The 21776-nt window shown below is 41.4% G+C and overlaps 1 protein-coding gene across 1 annotated transcript in view; it reads left to right on the top strand.

The window, feature by feature from the left end:
• The window catches only part of LOC308530513 (uncharacterized protein C10orf67, mitochondrial), a 152272-nt gene that overhangs the window by 20393 nt on the left and 110103 nt on the right, over positions 1-21776 (top strand). The window contains exons 5-6 of the mRNA XM_081107221.1: positions 691-735; positions 14911-15045. Coding sequence (XP_080963347.1) covers positions 691-735; positions 14911-15045 — 180 coding nt within the window. The remainder of the gene's footprint in view (positions 1-690; positions 736-14910; positions 15046-21776) is intronic.

Below are 21776 nucleotides of genomic sequence, written 5' to 3'. Positions count from 1 at the left end.
CATTTGTGTTTAATTATATAATTGCTTGTTATAAATCTCTGTTCTGTGCCAGACTGTAAGCCTTATGAGGGCCAGATGTGGTCTGTCTTACTGCCTCTTAGCAGTGTGCCTGATATGTAATTAGCAATCATCTCAAAATGGCATATAGGCCTTGATGGCCCAATGTGCCCTCTGGTCTCATACTCTTATGGGACTTCCATATGTACATGTGTAATAAACTGGCTATTTTCTCTTAAATAACTTAAGAAGAATTGCAAAATGAATGGACGGTTGCCTATATTTGTGGCAGATGCTGGTCACTCAGCAGTCATTTTCCCTCCTCCATTTATTTACTTATTTATTTGTTTATTTATGTATGTATGTATGTATGTATGTATTTAAATCTTTATTGTTGAAAATAACACATATGTCCCCCCTTTTCCCCAATGATCCCTACCCCCACCCCACCCCCAACCCCCTCCCAGGCCTTCACCACTCTATTGTCTGTGTCCCTGGGTTATGCATATATGCATATCAGTCCTTTGGTTGATCATCTTTATCCCCCCCCCCCCGCCCCGTCCCCTCCTTCCCCTCCCTTCCCTTTGAGATTCTGCACTCTGAATCTCCTTTCTTTTTTTTTTAATTAGCAGAAGCCCTTCTTACTGTACAAGGCAAAATGCTAGATCATTTCTTTCTCATCTTCCTTTTCAGCTATGGTACACTCATGGACAAAGTCAGTTGTCCGTGGACCTGAAGGTAAGTTGGCTGTGACATTTGGGAGCAGGTTGTTTTCTCTAGTTAAAGGAGACTCATGGGAGGAAATACCCTTCTTTTCCTTTGTGTGACCTTGTTACATCTCCTTCTGATGCTTGGAATTGATGCAGCCAACCTAAAACCAAGGACTGAGACGTTCACACCAACAAGCAATTTCTTAAATACGTTTGTGGGATAGATGACTCCTTTGGGTGTGCTAAGGACGGCAGAGCGGAAGACTGCTCTGTCCACATTCTCTGAGCCTATGCCCAACTGTGTTTCCAAAGACGGCCTCGACACTATCTTCCCGCACCTGCTCTTCTGCAGTGCTACCTGGCTCCTCCCCCACCAGAGGTGGGGCATAACCCCCTCCTCAGAATCCCGCTGGACCCAGTGACTTGTCCTAAGCACAGAACGTGGAGGAAGTGAGGCTGCACGACTTGGGAGGCCAGGTTGCAAGAAGCCTTGCAAATGCATTCGTACACCTTTGGAATGTTTGCTCTCCGGATTCCCCTTTCTGATTCCAGACGCCATGGTGTGAGAATCTCTAGCTATTTTGAGGGTCTACAGGGGGGTGCTGGGTGCACAGGCCCAGCTGAGTCCAGCCTTTAAGTCATCCAGTCTCCAACCATTCATTTTTCCCATCCAGACATTATGAAGCAGAGAGAAGCCACCTGTGGTGCCTGCCCTAATCCCCTGACCACAGTGCTCATGAACATAATAAATAGTTGTTTACACTGATAGGTTTGGGGAGATGTGCTATGCAGCAATAAATAGATGGTTGGAACAGTATCCTTACATTCACATCAACAAGCAGTGTCTTAAGTACATTTGTTGGATAGATTATTCTCTGATGGTTCTGGCAGAACAGTTACAGCATTGTGGTTGACAGCATGATGTAAGTTTTAGAAAAAGGACTCTGAAGTCAGACCACGGGGGTTCAAATCCTGACCCTGCACTTAATTGCTATGTGACCTCAGGCAAAGTATTGACTCTGTCTACCTCAGTTTCCTTATCTGTCAAATGAGGATCACAAAAGTACCTGCCTGATAGGCCTGTTCTGAGGATGAAATGAAGTGATCTTTGTGGAGCACTTAAAGAGTGCCTGTCACGTGATATTCCATTATTAGCATTTGTTAAATAAACACTTCCACATATTCATAGTACTCCCTGGTGTTGGTATCTTTTTCTGTCCCATAATTATTCTATCTTAGTTTTTAAGTGTGTAGCTTTCTGTCTCTTGACTGCAGATTTCAGATATGATAAAGTGCCCTTAAGACATCTGTCATTATTATCACATTTTATTATCGAAGCTTATGATATTGACACTTTGGGAGCCAAAAAGGTCAAATGTCAGCAATTTCATAAAAGTGATGACAGCAAGCATACTTACTTTATATCTACTCTTACAGGGAATGAATACAGTGTTTCAACATTATGCATAATACTTGCTGTAGATACTCTCTGCCTATTTCTTTTGCTAAGAGACTTTTAAAGAAAATCATGACTACATTTCTGTTTTATAAAATATGAGTTTTATGCATCTACTAAGAGGCCATATGATTTTTTTTCTTAACCTATTTATAATTAATAATGTGGTGAAATGAATTTATTTTTTTTTAATGTTAAATCAACCTTTCTTGGTATAAGCCCAACTTAGTCATAATATGTCTTTTTTATTAATTTTTCAAATTGATTTTAGAGAGAGAAAAAAAGGGAGAGGGAGAGAGAGAGAGAAACATCAGTTTGGTGTTCCACTTATTTATGCATTCATTGGTTGATAATTCTATGTTCCCTGACTCCAAAACCTTGGTGTATGGGGACAATGCTCTAACCAACTGAGCTACCTGGCCAGGGCTTTAAACACACACACACACACACACACACACACACACACACACACACACACACAAACTTTGAGTTTAATGTGTTAGTATTTTGCTTAGGATATTTTAAATCTACATTTATTAGTGAGGTCACCTCACTTCCCCCTCCCCCCTCCCTGTCTTTATTGGGTTTGTTGTCAGGGTTCTGGCAGCTTCACAAAATGAGTTGGGAATGTTATGCCCATTTTGTTCCTTGGGAGTATTTGTGTAAGATTAGAAATTTTTCTGCCAGAGGAGCCAGCTGGGCCTGGATAGATTGATTGATTGACATAGTTTGGACTTATTCAATTTCCTTAAAGGTTATAAGGCTAGTTGGGTTTTCTATTCCTTTTGATTTAGATATACTGAGACATTTGTCCAGGGCCTTGTCTGTTTCATTTAAACTCAAACATTTGTTGGAATAAAGGCTTAATAATATATGCCTTGTTGCTGTCCTATATTTAAAACCCACTCCATATTTTTTATTATTATTTTATCCATTTTTATGGAGTTTTTAAATATCACTTATGCTTTTTATGACTAGGAATTCTATTTGACTCTCTATGCTTGGTTGTTTAATTTTTGTTTTTATGGCTCTTATTCTTTGCTCATAATTTCAGTGTGGTTATTTCTGAAAACATTTTTAAATATTTTTGATTTATATTCTGTGTTTCACAATTTCCATAACTTCCATCTTTGAGGGTCTGGTAATGCTGGCTGTCATTCATGATATGTCTTTTACTTTTGGGTTTCATGATTTTTGTGAACTCATATTTTTGTGGGAATTTCTTGGAGGCCTAGAATAGGAGTGAGTTATAGTTTAGAGAATATTTATATTTGCCTTTGTGAGACTCCTGAATCTGTAACCGTTTTAAGCTAATCCTCAACCTGAGGTATTTTAAACCACCCAGAGGAATGAAGTTGGGCCGCAAAACTGTGTGGGCCATCTTATGCTTATAAAACTCAAGAGATTTTCCCCTCCCTATATTTGGACCCAGGTTTCCAACAGAGGCAATTTCACTTTCAGTGGAGTAGGAGGGGTACAGCATCCAAGGTGGTTACTTCTAGTTTGTTTTTACATCGAAAGGGTGGCCCTTAGGTGTCTCAGTCTTACTTAGAGCTGACATGCTGAGGAGGACCTGGGTAATTTTTCTTCTCTGTGCCTGTAAAGAGGTGTAAACTAAAGTTGAAATTTACTTAGTTTAGTGATGCTCGAAGGCCAGTTTCTGTCAATGTTCATACTTCCCTGGATTTCTACATCCACTTAATTTTGGCCTTAGCATCCCTTACTTTGTCAGCTTCTAGGCGCATTTTACCTATCTTACCCAGAATTTTTGTTGTTTACAGTGGAAGGGTAAATCAGAGTTCCATGAATTTTTGAACATGCTTTCGTAGGTTTTTGTCTTCAACAATTTCTGAAATACTGATATACTTCTAATGTGAATCAAATGTTCTAAAAATGTGGGTAAGTGACTTCGGTTCTTTATATATACTTTTTGTACTTATAGGAGTAGAAAGTCCTAAAATGATTTCAGTACTTTGTAGTCATCAGTTTTTCATATTAATATGTGCTGGTTAAGTATGCTTAGCCAACAGTATACTAGTTGTGGTTAGTTGGTTTATCTACTTTAAGAATTGGTTTAATGACACGAAAGTGATTATTTGAATCCTTGCTTTGGCTTTTTAGCATGACCTCAGACAGCCTCCCTAATCCTGGCCACCCAGTTTGTTAATTAAGGCTTAGTCATAAGAAAGAACAGAAGAGTATTGAAAAAAACAACCAAAGTGTACACTTTTGGTTAAGATGTAACTTTGGGGTGCAGGCTAGAAGAGGTCAATGGGGAAAAACAGGGACACCTGTAATACTTTCAACAATAAAGGTAAGTTTAAAAAAAAAAAAGACGTAATTTTTGATTGCGTGAATAACTCTCTGCTGCCCCCTAGAGTCCTGTTAAGGATACAGGTACGCGTACTTTTTCAGCTATGGAGCAAGTGTCTAAATCCATTTAACTTTAAAAGCAATTTCTTGTGTGGTATTATAATATTTACACTTACAGATAAAAGAAAATATTTTTCTAGAAATGTATCAGTTTAGATTCAAAAAAGATAACCGAAAATATTCTAGGTATTTCAAACAAGGATTTAATAAAGGGATTTAAGAGCTTATAAAAATCTCTTGGAAAGACGGGAAGAGTAAAAGTCAGGGAGAATGTTGCTAGCTTTCAAATTAATAACCAGTTTTCCAACATCACTCAGTGAATATCTTTTCCTTTTTTATTGAGTTATGATGTTTTTCTAATCTTTAAAGGTAAGTCGAGTTGGGCATATTAAAATTTTTAAGAGTTTACTGAGCACAAAGCTATTTGAATCTGGCAATGCCCAGGGGAAGTGGCGAGGAGTGCTCCACAAATAGGAGCTGTGGGAAGGACTTACGTAGAAAAAAGGTGGGAGCAAAGCAAGGGAACTTTGGCAGGAGCTTGAGTGTTTACCTTATTTGGAAAAGCCTAGGTGCCTGTTTGTGATTGGATGCCCTTAGTTTTTCATTTCTTAACTTTAAGGCCTTTACTGGCTTTGGCTTGGTTAGGCTGCTAAGGTACTAGAACCACCTCAGTCTAACGGTCTCCTCATCATATATCAACAATAAGTTTTATCTCAAGGCTACTTGGGCTATTCTGTTGCTCTCCGTTAACATTATCTATGCAGTGTTGTGACCCTCCATTGCATTTTTGTATTTAATATTTTTAGAATTATAATATGTTTTGTTTTAGAATTACAACATTTTAATATCAAATAAGTTTAGGTCTTTTTTCATTATGTCTCTCAAAAATATCTTTGCTTTTTAAAAAAAATATATTTTTTTATTGATTTCAGAGAGGAAGGGAAAAGGAGAGAGAATCATTGATTGGCAGCCTCCTGCATGCTTCCTACTGCAAATTGAGCCCACAACCTGGGCATGTTCTCTGACCAGGAATCAAATTGTGACCTCCTGGTTCATAGGTCGAAACTCAGCCACTGAGCCACACCAGCTGGGCATATCTTTGCTTTTTTATTCTTCCAGATAAACTTTATTTTTTTTACTTCCACTTAAAATATCCCTCCCTTGGCATCTTAAATATATATATTTATTGACTTTTAGAGAGAGAGGAAGGCAGATGATGAATATTTGGCGAACTGAAGGAAGATGGGAGGAAGACAAGGAAGTGTCCTATTTGACAGTATAGAGCAGCGGTTCTCAACCTGTGGGTCGCGACCCCTTTGGCGGTCGAACGATCCTTTCACAGGGGTCGCCTAAGACCATCCTGCATATCAGATATTTACATTACGATTCATAACAGTAGCAACATTACAGTGATGAAGTAGCCACGAAAATAATTTTATGTTTGGGTCACAACATGAGGAACTGTATTTAAAGGGCCAGAAGGTTGAGAACCACTGGTATAGAGGCATAGAGTGCAAGGTCAAGTCAGTCAACTGTAAGTGGTTGGGTATGTCTGGAAGACGAGAGGGCTGGAGAAAGTGGTGAGAAGTGACACAGGAAAGTGAAGCTAAGGAATTAATATTTTACCTTGAAGACATCGAAGACTTCTAAGCAGTTTTCACAACATGCTTAGATTTGCAAACTTGAAAGATAAATATTCGGAGCAGTGATGACACTTAATAAATAACTCCCTGCTTTCCCACCCAGGTTCTGGGCCAGTTGAAAAATAAAATAATAAATAAAGATCATCTGTTTTACTGATAAAATAGGCTACTCAGTGCCAAACCCCAGAATCGGGCCGACTTGACTCCCGTCATAGGCAGCAGTGGCGGGGCAGGTCTCTTCCTGCCAGGACAGGGCATGTGCTCCTGCAGTGCTCATCCCAAAAAGAAGGGAAAAGAGGGGATGGCCAGGATGTGACCAATTTTCTTCTCTCAAGATCATAATCAGATAATTGAGTGGAGGATATCACTCCATGTCAAAGGAAAACAGTATTTCTAGATTTTTCTTTTTATCTTAATTCACTGAACTTAACCATTTAGTCTATGATCAACTAAGTGTGTGTCTGAGCCCTGGGAGGAGGGCTTTCCCAAACCAAGCACTACTCCTTTGGGAATCCTGAGACCCCTGGTGCCCCGAAGGCTCAGCCTGGGGTTAAAAGAGTAAATTATTTACATTTAACGACTAAGTCACTTTGTATCCAACACAGAGTTTACTTCCTAGTCGATTTCTCACCCCAGATTATGGTCAGCTATGTTGTCTGATATTGTCTACCAAGAGGTTTTGCCTAGTAGAATGGGATGGTCCAACATATGTGTGGCTTTTTTTTCATTCAGGAGGGATATCTCAGCGGTAGGCAAGGAATCTCAGTCCCACACCAGACACACAGCCCAGGGTTCCAGAGCTGGGAAGAGAAGATCCTGTACCTTTGGGCTGTACAAACCAGCAGGGCTAGTGTCTGAGTGACACCGAGGCTGCTGGAGAGCCAGGTAGTCCCTCTTAAAGGGCCAGCACATGAACTTACACAGTCCAGCTCCCTCTGAACTCCAGTGCTGGGCAGTGGCATGGAGGAACCAGGGACATATGGGGAAAAACTGGATTGTCTGGCATTGGGGCAGGAGCTCTGGGGGCGGCTCTCTCCCAAATGGAGGTGCTCACAGGTGTCTTGTTCCTGTGCTGAAACCTCCCCTGTCCCAGAGCTGACTGGCAGCCATATCTGAGTTTCCACCAGTGTGCCTCACACTGTTCGCTCCCCCCTGGTGGTTACCCCATTCAACTTGCAGTCCTACCCAAGCTGCTTGCAGCAGCTTTTCTGTATGAATGGCCTGTCCTGGCTCAGGCTTCAGACTTTCCTAAAATGTCTTAAACAAATATCAGTTGACATCAGCATGCCATATACCATTTTAATAAGAGGCCTAAGACCCAATGCTAGCTCCATCCTGCCTTGCTTCACAGTTTGGCCTTGCTGGCCACTTCTAAGTCCAATACAAACAGCAGCCATCTGCAGATAGCTTGGCAGCTCCTGCCAGGTGGCCCCAGGCAGTGGCTGACTTTGCATCTCTCAGGAGGCCCCAAAGCCAGTGCACCAGGAAGACAGCTTCAGAACATACCAGATTATAACTCTGCACATCCACAAGCGACACACTCAAGGGGAAGACTCAGTGAGCACGCAAGCCCCACTGAAGCGAGTCCTGCTCCGTAGCGGTGTCTCCTGCACAGCTGCTCTTCCACTGTAGTAGCAGCTGGTCCTCACAGCCAATTGGCCTGTAGGTCAACTCCTTCCAGTGGCACCAACAGCAATCAAGGCTCAACTACAACAAGATGGCGCACACAGCCTACACAAGGGGGCACCTAGAGTGCTCAGCTCAGGTGACTGGGAAGGCTGAGCCACTGGGCCCTACTACATACACAAGGCCACTCTACTAATTCCAGGAGACATAACAGCTCTACAAATATATGGAAACAAACACAGGAAAGCAGAAAAAATTTGGAGACAAAGAAACATGTCACAAATGAAAGAAGGGAAGAAATCTCCAGAAAGAGAAATAAATGAAATGGAAGCAAGCAAACTACTGGATACAGAGTTCAAAACAATGGTTATAAGGATGCTGAAGGAATTTAATGAGAGCTTTAAGGGACTTGTGAGACTTTTAAGGATCTTAGAATTTCTTTTTTTTTTTTTTTAATATGTATTTTATTGATTTTTTACAGAGAGGAAGGGAGAGAGATAGAGAGTTAGAAACATCGATGAGAGAGAAACATCGATCAGCTGCCTCCTGCACATCTCCTACTGGGGATATGCCCGCAACCCAGGTACATGCCCTTGACCGGAATCGAACCTGGGACCTTTCAGTCCGCAGGCCGACGCTCTATCCACTGAGCCAAACCGGTTTCGGCAAGGATCTTAGAATTTCAAAGACATAAAAAAGGACCACTCAGAAATGAAGCATACACTAACTGAGATATAGAATAATTTACAGGGATTCAACAATATGTTAGAGGATTCCAAGAATCAAATCAACAATTTGGAATATGAGGAAGCAAAAATCACCCAATCTTAACAGCAAAAAGAAAAAATATTCCAAAAATATGAAAATAGTGTAAGGAGCCTTTGGGACAACTTCAGGGGTACCAACATTAGCGTTAAGGGGGTGCCAGAAGAAGAAGAGAGAATGCAAGATACTTAAAACCTCTTTGAAGAAATAATAACAGAAAACTTCCCCTACCTGATGAAAGCAATAGAGTTACAAGTCCAGGAAGCACAGAGAGTGCCAAACAAGAGGAATCTAAAGAGACCTACACTGCTGGAAGCCAGTCCATCCTTGCTGCTTGACACAGTCGCTGCAGGAAAGAAACATCTGCACAGCATATGTTTCAAGGGACCTGGCGTATATAGCATACTGTTCTTAATATGTTTGCTCCCCTTAGCGCTGTGTGTTTTAACCAAGGTCACCTCTCCGATAAAGGTTGTTTCCCCAGGTAGGGATTTTTCCCTGAAGTCAGGGAGGGGATAAAACTCCTTAACTAAGTGCCAGGCGGGTAGTTAATCACTTTAACTACAAATAATCATGCTTAAGCTACATAATCTTTACTCCCTGGAATGGAGATAAGAAACTCCCTAACCTTTGCAATAGAAATTGACAGGATTAAAATCAACTGGTATAAATACAGATGTAACAAGACAATAAACAGCAGAACCTCTCTGGAGATCCAGACCAGAACTTGGCTGGAGATCCTGGCTGGAGATCCTGGCTAGGCTGCTGATCAACTGAACACTGTCTCCGTGTCCTTCCTTCTTCGCCGACTCCGTCTATGCCTTTGGGAACCCCTGGACCTCCTAGGGTTGGACCCCGGCACTACACCAAGACACATTATAATTATAATGCCAATGATTAAAGACAAAGATAGAATCTTAAAAGCAGCAAGAGAAAAGCAGCTAGTAACCTATAAGGGAGTACCCATACCGATGTCAGCTCATTTCTCAACAGAAACTTTGAAGGCCAGAAGCGAGTGACAAGAAATATTCAAAGTGATGAATAGCAAGAACCTACAACCAAGATTACCCTACCCAGCAAAGCTATCATTAAAAATTGAAGGTCAGATAAAGAGCTTCACAGACAAGAAAAAGTTAAAGGAGTTCACCACCACCAAACCAGTATTACATGAAATGTTAAAGGGTATTCTTTAAGAAAAGAAAGAAAAAGAAAAAGAAGAAAAGATTTAAAAAAAAATGGACAATAAAATGGCAATAAATACATATCAACAATTTAATCTAAAAATCAAAATAAATGAACAAGGAATCTAATGAACACAAACTGGTAAGTAAAATAAAACCAGTCATGGAAACATGGAACAGACTGACAAATCTCAGAGGGGAGTGGGGGAGAGGCATGGGGAGAGATTAACCAAAGATCTTATATGCATACTAGAAGCCCTTGGCCTGGCCTGCGCCCTCTTGCAATCCAGGACCCTTTGGGGGATGTCGAACTGCTGGTTTCAGTCCAATCCCCATAGGCCAGGCTAAGGGGGCCCACCCGTGCATGAATCCATCTGCCCCTGATGGTCAGTGCACATTACAACTACTCACCAAACAGTCAAACAGTTGAACGGTCAGACACTTAGCATATTAGGTTATATATATATAGATATAGATATAGATATAGATATAGATATAGATATAGATATAGATATAGATATGCATTACATATGAACACAGATAATAGGGTGGTGAAGGCCTGTGGTGGGGCTGGAACTGGGTGGAAGGAGGCAATGGGGAGGAGAGGGGGATATCTGTAATACTTTCAACAATATAGATTTTTTTAAAAGAGTTTTTGCCCATAATATCAAAGGACAGCACAAAATTATTGTAATAAGAAAAAGCTGACAGTTATGCCCTAGATGGGAATATTAACCCCTTCTCATTTTCAAATGCCAATGGCAAAATTAAAAGATAAATGTTAATTCTTCTTGAAAGACCAAAGAAATTAAAGTCCAAAATAAATATTCTTGCTTTTGTGAATGAAAAGACCATTCCTTTCTCTTCTCCTGCATTCTAGCCACACTGTCAGTAGCAGTGTGTGGTCAAGAGATCAGTTACATGAAGGGAGCTCCAACAAATACATACATCAGTGCATTGAGCATAACAGGAGCCGGTTTACTATGGAAAGGAGATAGGCCATACTAAATAAACACTGTGGCCAGCCATGTGGCTCAGTGGTTGAGAGTTGACCTATGAATCAAGAGGTCACGTTCAATTCCTGGTTAAGGCATATGCCTGTGTGTGAGTTCGATCCCCAGTGTGGAGTGTGCAGGTGGCAGCCGATCAATTATTCTCTCTCATTATTGATGTTTCTATCTCTCTCCCTTCCTCTCTGAAACCAATAAAAATATTTTTAAAAATCCTATATAATAAAAGCCTAATATGCTGTGTTCAGTCATCCATTCAACCAATCAAAGCATAATATGCTAATGATATGCTAAGGCCACTCAACTCGTTATGATGTGCACTGACCACCAAGGGGCAGACGCTCCAACTGGTAGGTTGGCTTGCTGCTGGGGTCTGGCCAATCAGAACTGAGAGAGATGGGCCAGATACACCCTGGAGCCCTCCCGTGGTCCCTCCCCAGCTGGCCAACCTCCTGTGTCCTTCCCCAGCCCTGATCATGCACCAGTGGGGTCCCCCAGCCTGGCCTGCTCCCTCTCACAATCCAGGACCCTCAGGGGGGCACATTGACTTTCAGATAGTTCCTATATAATAAAAGCCCAATATGCAAATTGACCGAATGGTGGAAATCAAACAAACAGCAGAACTACTGGATGCTATGACGTGCACTGACCATTGGGGGACAGACACTCAATGCAGGAGCTGACCCTTGGTGGTCAGTGTGCTCCCACAGCAGAAGCGCCGCTCAGATGACTGACCCATCCCAGGGGCCCACCAGCCTGCTCAGCCAGAAGCTCTGAGCAGGGCTCATGACTGGTAAGCACAGAAGTGGTGGTAGGAGCCTCTCCTGACTCTGCGGCAGTGCTAAGGATGTCTGACTGCCGGTTAGGGCTCCTGGGCAACAAGAGGGCACAGGATGGGCTGAGGGAAACCCCCCATCCCAAGTGCAAGAAATTTGTGCACCAGGCCTTTAGTAAATAAACACTGTGGTCTTGGCTTGGAATTGAAGGTGTAGGTGTGAATTTAGGGTCTTTAAATGTAGATATTGTTAGGATTCTCCAGAGAAACAGAACCAATAGGATATGGGAGAGAGAGAGAGGAAAATTATAAGGAATTGGCTCATGTGATTCTAGGGGCTGACAAATCTGAAATCTGTAAGGCCAGCAGGCCAAAGACTAACAAAAGAGTTGATATTACAGCTCAAGTCTGCTGACAGCATCCCCTCTTTCCCTGGGGATCACAGTCTTTCTCTGAAGGCCTTAAACTGATTGGATGAGGCCCACCCACATTATGGAAGGTAATCTGCTTTACTCAGTCAACTGATTTAAATGTTTATGTCATGTTAAAAAAAAAATACCTTCACAGTCACATCTAGATTTAACCAAATCTCTGGATACTAGAAAAGCCAGGCTCAAACCTTTATCTCCCACAGGCTGCCAAGAGTAAGAGAGGCCAGAGCTGGGGAAAGATAGGAGCTTTGATGGGTAGGAGTAGGCTGGATTGGGATTTGGGATTTTTGTTTTTGTTTTTGCTTTCTTCCTATCTTTATTTCCTTTATAAATTTTTTGTTGTTGTTATCTAAAAGTTAAAAAAAAAAAAAAGCCAGAGCACATTCCTGAGAACTTTCTGAAGAGTTAGGAGATTGGAGACTGGAGACCTGATTTGAAGAAGTGGGAAGGAAAATAGAACTGTTTTCCACTCATCTTGTCTCGAGTCCAGATGGCTCCATAAACACCAGTAAGACATCAGAAACATTCTTGGAGAGGAAGAGAAATGAACCCAATGTGTTTGGGCCTTACAGTTACTTTAGGAAATGTCAGAAGTAAAACTTTCTGTTCTGAAGAACTGTGACCCTCTCTGTCCCGAAGTCCACAGGGGTCGGGCACATCCAAAAGGCAGGCTGGCTGAGCTGTGCAGTAGCTCCTGGTGGGATTTTAAATGAGCTCCCCAGGGTGGTTTCTGCAGTGTTTTGAAGATGACTCAGCCAGCCTATCGGAACACATTGGTGGAAGGCAAGTGGGCAGGAGAGAGATGTTAAGAGCACGTAACATCTGGGTTGGAATGATAAACAGTAACAACATTCATAAATGCTAAGATATAATACTTACTGGGAGCTGAGTGTGTTATAGACACTCTTCATGACCTTTTTAAATTCTTAATGATTCAGGTACTATTAATATTACAGACTAGAGGCCTGTTGCACAAAGAGATTCATGCAATAGGCCTTCCCTTCCCTTGGCTGCTGGCACTGGTTTGCCTCTGGCACCCGGGACCCAGGCCTTCGCTCTGGCCGGGCTCTGGCAGGAGCTGGCCCTGGAGCCGTCTGGCTTCGCTGCTCTGGCCCCAGGGCCGTCCGGTTTCACTCAGCTGCTTGGAGCCTATGTATGCAAATTAACCACCATCTTTGTTGGGTTAATTTGCATACTCTCCTGATTGGCTGGTTAGCGTAGCAAAGGTACAGTCAATTTACATGTTTGTCTATTATTAGGTAAGGTGATAACACTGAGATAAAGAAGGTCTGAGAAACTTGTTCAGGGTCACAAAGCTACGAAGTGACTGCAGAGCTGGTCTGCAGACTCAGGCTGGCCTACGCTGATGCTATTCTGTTTGATTGACAAGTAGAAATTGTTGGGTGGGGTAGGACCTCCAAGTGCAAGGGCATAGAGACTTGGCAGCATGGTGTGTCTGAGAACATGCATGCTGAGTGTCAGTACTGGTAAAATGCCCAGGTTGGATGGGGGAGCGGGAAGAGAAGACTAGCACAAGCTAGTGGCCGGGTAAGCTGGCAGCAGATTGTGAACGGTGCTGTTTTGTGCAGCGTGCAAAGGGAGTCGGATTTTAGCCTGTTAGAGATGGAGAGAGTTGCATTTTAGATAGATCATTTTGGTCACAGTGTGGAGATTGGTTGGAGAGCACAAAAGGGGAGGGAGGGAGGCAAGTTAACAGGCTATTACAATAGCCCAGGCTAGCAAGGCAGTGGGATAGGGAAGGAGAGGGTGGGTTTAGGAGACATTTAGGAGTGGACTGAATAGATATGGTGAAATGGTGAGGGAGTAGAGGGGCTTAAAATGACAGAAATAGGTTTCAGGCTCGTGCTTCTGTTAATGGGGGAAGACAGAATGGATGACAGTGAAGATGGTGAACTGTGTTTGGACTTGTTGCATTTGAGATGCTTTTGTAGCACCCAGGGCACTAGTGGGGTAATGTGTCTTGGCCTCTGCAAAGTGTTTTATTTGTAGGTATAGCTATGAATAAATGGGAAGAATAGGTTACATAATCAATGCTGTTCTTTAAAAGTTACCCAATTTAGCCCTGGACAGAATTATTCAGTAGTTACAGCATCAGTCCACACACAGAAGGGTTGCAGGTTCGATTCCTCGGTTGCAGATTAGCTCCTCATCCCCAGTTGGGGCGAGTGTGGGAGGCAGCCAGTTGATGTCTCTCTCTCACATCGATGTTTCTGTCTCTCCCTCCTCCCCTCCCTTCCACTCTCTCTGAAAAGCAATGGAAAAAAATATTCTCAGGTGAAGATTTTAAAAAAATCACCTAATTAAAAAAGAAATTATTACCATATAGATTATTGTTTTTACTTTTTTATGTCTACTGCATATTTATATACTGATTTTTTTATTAGTGGCTGTGTAGACTATGTCAGTGTTATGTTCCTGGCTGGACTCTTAATTCCACCTCAAAATAATCTTCTTCTCAGTCTACTGGTATTCATTATATAACATAGAGCAATTTATTTATTTTTTTAAATCCTCACCCAATGTGATTATTGTTTTTAGGGAGAGAGGGAGAGGGAGAGGAAGAGGGAGAGGGAGAAGAAGAGGGAGAGGGAGAGGGAGAGAGAGAGAAAGAGAGAGAGAGAGAGAGAGAGAGAGAGAGAGAGAGAGAGACATCTATGTGAGAGAGAAAAATCGATTGGTTGCCTTCCATACACACCTGACTGAACCCATAATCTGTGTATATGCCCTGACCAGAATAATACTCTGCTATAGTCCACGATACTTCAGCATATCAGTCAACATAAATATTTTTACTAAAAATTGTGTACACATTACAAAAATAAAATAACTTACAAGGCAGTAACTTAAATAAAACATGAAATGGTTTCTGGTGGTGCTAGATGTCTGATTTTTAATGCTGCTTCTTCCCCTTCCCCCCTGCAGCAATTCTTTGAGGTAGAAGAAGGGAGAAGTTCTATGCATGACATAAGTACTGACAAAATAAGTATTTTGTTACTAAAGCTGAAGGACCAGGAAGAAGTGATTAAGAAATTAAAAGAAGAAGTAGAACATTATGAAGTAAGTTTCAAAGCAAAGAATAAATAATTTAAACATCTGTAAATAAAGTTATAACTATCTAAAAGCTCGGATTAAGAATCAAGGAAATACAAGTAATGTATCTTGGGCATCTCTCTACAACATAAGCCAGTCCAACCCTTTTCTGCTCAGTGGCACATTCTAGAAAAGCCGTAATAGTTATAAATAAGAGCAGTAAATTTGTTCTCGATTTTTAAAACTAATATATTTTTAAAATAACCTATCTTCCACTGCAAAAAAATGTTCCCACTCTAGAGGAGCCTGTAGATAGACTTTTGTTTTAATTCTGAAGATTCCCACCCTGTTTTACAGACCAGATAGTTTGAAAGTCACAAAACTATCTCCCCAAGTCAGAGGCTTCCATGAAGCCAGCTTGGAACAGGATGACCTTAAGGAGAAATGTCAAGAAGGAAACTTCTCAGAGGGTTTTCCCCCAGTTCTTCCTGTTGAAATGGGAGCCAGGAGCTGTTTCACTGCTCAAAAGACTGATGGGAACAAACTGGAAAAAGAGAGAGCAAAAAAGAGAGCCTAGACTTCTGTCAAGGAGAATAATTTTAAGGGCTGTGGAAAGTGTGGACCCTGAAGATGAATTCATTTTCATCTCAAGTCAGCTCTAAGCCCCTGGGCTATCCTGGCTCAACCACAGTCCATGCCATAGAGGGGTTTTATTATTCTGTGTGAGAGCAAGAACCTGATCAGGTGAGTAGGAGAGGCTTGCAGAGAGGCTCGGGGAATAACAATCTATTGAATATCAACCAGCACATGCGAGGTGCCTCATTAGTGGTACCTCTTTTTTCTTTTCCAATTGAGTTTGTTGGGATGAGTTTGGTTCACAAAACCATACAAGGCTTCAAGTGTACAACTCAACCAAACATCATCTGCACACTGCATTGCCCATCGCCCCAAGCAAACTCTCTTTCTGTCCCAATTCCCATTCCCCTTTGCCCACCTCCACCTGCCCCAGCCCCTTTCCCTTTGGCTATCACCACACTATTGTCTGTGTCTCTGTGTTATATTTTGCTTGATCCCTTCTCCTTCTTTCATCCAGTCCCCCAAACCCCTTCCTCTCTGACAGCTGTCACTCTGTTACATGTGTCCGTGCCTCTGTTTCTATTTTGTTCGTCATTTTATTTTGTTCATTAGATTCCACATATAAATGAGATAATCTGGTATTTGTCTATCTCTGACTGGCTTATTTCACTTAGTGTAATACTCTCCAGGTGCATCCATGCTGTTACAAAAGGTAAGATTTTCTCTTTTACGGCTAAGTAGTATTTTGTTGAGTAAATGTACCACAGCTTTCCTAACCACTCATCTATTGTTGGGCACTTGGGCTGTTGTCATATCTTGGCTATCATATATAATAAAAGGCTAATATGCAAATTGTCCCCTCGACAGGGGGGCGGTGCCAGCTGGCCAGTCGCCAGCAGCCCCTCCCCCTGGCTGCCCCCCCGACCCCTCTTCTGCTGCACCCCAGATCGGGGTGGGCTGGTCAGACCCCACCTATGCACGAATTCATGCTCCAGGCCTCTAGTTATACTAAATAATGCTGCTAAGAACATAGGGGGAACATATATTCTTTCAAATTAGTATTTTGGGTTACTTTGGATATATTTCCAGAAGTGGAATCACTGGATCAAAAGGCAATTCCATTTTAAAATTTTTGAGCAAACACCATACTGTTTTCCACAGTGGCTGCACCAGCCTGCATTCCCACCAATAATGTGTGAGGGTTCCCTTTTCCTCACATTCTTGCCAGTGCTTGTTTGTTGATTTACTGATAGCCATTCTGACAGGCATGAGGAGATGTCTTACTGTATTGTGGTTTTAATTTGCATCTCTCTGATGATTAGTGATGTGGAGCATTTTTCATATGTCTCTTGGCCATCTGTATGTTCTCTTTGGAGAAGTGTCTATGCAGGTCCTTTGCCCATTTTTTAATTTGTTTTTTTGTCCTCTTGAGGTTGTTTGTCTTGTTGAGTAGTATAAGTTTTTTTATTTAACCCCCTTATCAGATGTGTCGTTGGCAAATATGGTCTCCCATTCAGTGGGATCTCTTTTCATTTTGTTGATGGTTTCTTCTGTACAAAAGCTTTTTAGTTTGATATAGTCCTATTTTTTTTCTTTTGTTTCCCTTGCCTAAGGAGATATATCTGCAAAAATATTGCTGCAAGAAATTTCTGAGATTTTACTGCCTATGATTTCTTCTAGGATTTTTATGGTTTTGTGACATATTTCAGTCTTTAGTCCAATTTGAGTTTATTCTTGTGTATGGTATAAGTTGGTGGTCTAGTTTCATTTTTTTTTTGCATGTATTTGTCTAATTTTTCCAACACCATTTATTGAAGAGACTGAGACTCCACCAAAAATTTCTAGACCTAATAAATGAATCTGGCAAAGTAGTAAGATATAAAATTAATATTCAGAAATTGGCAGGAGTGAGCTGGGAGAAGTCAATGGGGAAAAAGGAGACATATGTAATACTTTCAACAATAAAGAATTTTTTTAAAAAGAAATAAGTGGCATTTTTATAAATCAATAATAAACTATTACAGAGAGAAATTAAGAAAACAATCTCACTTACTATTGCAACAACAACAGCAACAAAAAGGTACCAGGAATAAATTTAGCCAAGGAGGTAAAAGATCTGTACTTGGAAAATTATAAGATACTGAAGAAAGAAATTGAGGAAGATACAAATAAGCAAAAGCATATACCATATTCATGGATAGGAAAAATTAACACCATTAAAATGTCCATACTATCCAAAGCAATATACAAATCCAACACAATTGCTATTAAAATACCAATGGCATAGCTCACAGATCTAGAACAAAAATTTCAAAAATTTATACAGAACCATGAAAAACCTGGAATGGCCTCAGTAGTCTTGAGAAAGAAAAACAAAGTTTGAGGTATCACACTACCTGATAATTAAGCTATACTACAAAGCCATAGTACTCAAAACAGCATGGTACTGGCATAACAATAGACATATAGATCAATGGAACAGAATAGAGAGCAGAGAAATAAACCCACGCCTTTATGGTCAATTAATATTTGACACAGGAGGAAAGAACATGGAATGGAGTAAAGTGGTACCTCCTCTCATCTCACAGATCAGTTTACAAATGAGGAAGCAGAGACAGGGTGCTTAAGTAACTTCCCACTAGACATACAGCTAGTCAATGGTAAAGATGGCATATGAGCTCGAGGTCCAGCTGAATCCACAGCCTACAGAAGGAAGTGGAGCTCTGTGCTCTACAGTAAGAATTAAAGGCTGTTTTATACATACATATACATATATCTATATATATAAAAGCCTAATATACAAATTGTCCCTGCGGGAGTTAGACTGGGAGACGGATCCCTCGCTATGATGTGTGCTGACCACTAAGGGGCGGTGAAGGACAAAGGAAGGCCCAAGCTGGCAGCCGGAAGAAAGGCCCAAGCCAGCCGCTGGAGGGCCCTGATCGGCCCTGATCGGCTAGGCCTAGGGACCCCAGCCATGTACAAATTTTGTGCACCAGGCCTTTAGTATAAACACATATACTAGTATATGATTATGTTATTACTAGAGGCCTGGTGCATGAATTCGTGCATAGGTGGGGTCCAGCCAGCCTGCCCCAATCTGGGCTGATTGAGCCAGTCTGTCCATGGGGAGGGGATGCAGGAGGTTGGCTGCCCAGCCCCGCCCCCAATTAGGGGAGGGGCAATTGGGGGCGGGGCCAGCCAGTGGGAGGAGCCGCAGGCAGTTGGAAGGCTGGCCCCAACCCCTGGTCAAACTCCTGGTCAAGGGAACAATTTGCATGTTAGCCTTTTATTATATAGGATAATGTATATTTCTATTACAATGTATATTATTATAATTAATATATTGCACACGTATATATACATGTAACTATTGACAGTAATAAAAATATGAGAAGTTACAAATAAAATCACTAGAAAGAAACACTTATGAGCTGGTGGTCCCTTTAAGTGCAATCTTAAATTAAAACTTTGAAGTTAGAAGAGACAAGGAACTGAACGTGCATCCTTCTAAAGGACTTTGCTTACTAACTGGCTCAGGTTGGTGAAGGAGTGTTTGCTTTGTTTAATCAATTAAAGTTATTTATGCTCTAGAAAAAAATGATCATCTTCTAAGTAATGTAGTGTTGTTATTAACACAGATCTAATAAAATTGAATATTGTCTTTTTACATGTTCTGATGGCCTTGGAGGAGAAGGAAGATCCAGATTTTGCATTTACTTTTATGAACCTTTTCATGGGCCTATCTTACCCCTATTTTTTAGGTAAAATTATTCAGTATAAAAGGCTAAAAAACACCTGGTTGGGTTTCGGCTTTTAGTTTTGCCTTGGCCAAAGAAGTGCAGCATCAATTGGCAAGGCCATTTTGATTCGTTTATTTTCCATTTGTGAACTGGAAAGTGATACCTGCTTGGCTAAGAGAAAGTGATGAGAAGGATACCTGTTGTACTGGATATGAATTGCTTTGAGCTCTTTGAAAAAAGATAAGCCTATGAATTCTAGTTATCATTATGAGGAAGTGCTGAGTGTATGTGCCCTTCTGGTTGACATTCCATGAAATGCACTGTACAGGCCTCTGGACTGTTGATAAGGTCCCAACTTCCTAACTGAACTCATTCCACTAAAACATGAGGTCTGACTGGGAGTGTTTACATCTCTAAGTGTTGTCAGCTGGTTACCTGGTCTGTCTGAATGTCCTAGATAAGGATGGAGGTGGCTTTGTGAGGAGGACAGGAGGTGGGAGTTTCCATGCTGCTGTCCTGTAAGCAGGGTGTTCTTTGGTTCAGGTTGGCATCCCAGAGCCGCTGGCTAATCCTCTGCAGTTTTCCCCCAAGGAGACCACACCCACTTTCCTGTAAACACCCTCAGATTTGAGGAAAATGAGATAAATCTGATTAGCTGGGTCCATACGTTTCTCCCAGCTTCACCAGGACTAGTATGCATTTCAAGGACACGGAATAAATGCCACAAAAACAGATCACGTAGTATATAAAATAACTCTCTGGAAAAATACTTTTCAAATACTCCTCTAAAACTAGCTTTCCTAAAACTCCATGCCACTTAAATTCTAGATGATGCATCGTTTTATTTAAAATTTCATCTTATACACCTGCTCCCTCTAGTGGTATAAAAAAGCTTGAGTTGCCAAGGATCTGAAAATAGATTTGGAAAACAGAATTTAGAGAAACAATTAGAAAGTTCCAAAGCAGCAATGGAAATAACTTGAAAAAAAACTTGAAACAAGCAAATTGAATAATCAGTGGGAAAACACTGTAATTAATTCTTACTGATAGTCAAATCACATAGACAGCTTTACAGTTAATAAGTAGTCCTAATATCTCTCCAGGGCTGTTTTTGAGAGACATCTGTCAAAAATGTAGTATTATGACCTTAGAAGAGTGAAAAGTGAAAGTTTAATAAACAGCTAGTTTTATTTATATTTATAAGAAAATGAAAATTAGAAAAGGAAGCTCTTCAAGTTCAGAAGCCTCCTCTCTCCAGGTCACACATCCTTAATGTTGAATTTTCCTGAGAATAACTTCATTCAAGGACTGAACTTCTTTTCAGGTTTAGTTCTGTAGGAAACCATTGTGACTTAACTGCATGCCCTTGGAGTTATCAGGTTGCCAAGCTGTACGTTGGTAAATCCCCTTGAAAACTAAAGCAGGCCAGTTTGTCAGGGTATTTGTGCATATACATGGATATGTGTGCATGCGCATATGTGTTTTTTTAAAATATATTTTTATTAAAAAACTGTGGCACATCTATACAATGGAATACTACACTGCTAGAGAGCATTATGCTAGGTGAAACAAGTCAGTCTTAGAAAGATAAATATCACATGATCTCGCTCATTTGTGTATTATAATGAATAACATAAGCTGATAAACAAAAACAGATCCAGAGACAGAGAAGCGTCAATCAGATGCTCAAACCTCAGAGGGAAGGTAGGGGAGGTTGGGGGTAGGGGGAGAGATCAACCAAAGGATGCGTATGCATGCATATAAGCCTAACAAATGGACGCAGACAACAGGGGGTGAGGGTGAGGGCAGGACTGGGGGGAGGGGAGGCAATGGGAACATATGGATACATATGTAATATCTTAATCAATAAAGAAAAAATATTTTTTATTGATTTCAGAGAGGAAGAGAGAGGTAGAGAGATAAAAACATCAATGATGAGAGAGAATCATTGATCGGCTGCCACCTGCATGCCCCACACTGGGGATGGAACCCGCAAACCAGGCATATGCCCTGACTGGGAAGCTAACCCTGACCTCCTGGTTCATAGGTCGATGCTCAACCAGTGAGCCACCCCACCCGCCACATATGTGTTTTAATTGCAATTGAGTTTCTTTGAAAAGACCTTTCCCTTTTTTTTCTTACCCCAACACATATGAGCTGTGCAGCCATCACTCATGCACCCGCTCCACCCCCATAGGTGAACATAACTGCTTGTTGCTGACAGTTCTGAAACAGAGCTGTCATTCAAGAGTGGCAGCTCTGCAGGGTGTCACTGCCCCAGCATGCCACTTTCCTGGTTGTCACTCACTGGAAAGCACCTGCTTTGCTCTGTGACTGTCGTGCAGCCTGGGCACGCATCAGAACGTACTCCACCCCCAGCATCAAATTGAGATGTCCAAGTGGCGTGCATGGAGCCTGCAGCATCGAGGCACCCACATG

The sequence above is a fragment of the Myotis nattereri genome (genome assembly GCF_964212035.1).
Source record: "Myotis nattereri genome assembly, chromosome: 1".
NCBI classification, from domain to species: Eukaryota; Metazoa; Chordata; class Mammalia; order Chiroptera; family Vespertilionidae; genus Myotis; species Myotis nattereri.
This window is presented reverse-complemented; position numbering and strand designations above follow the sequence as displayed.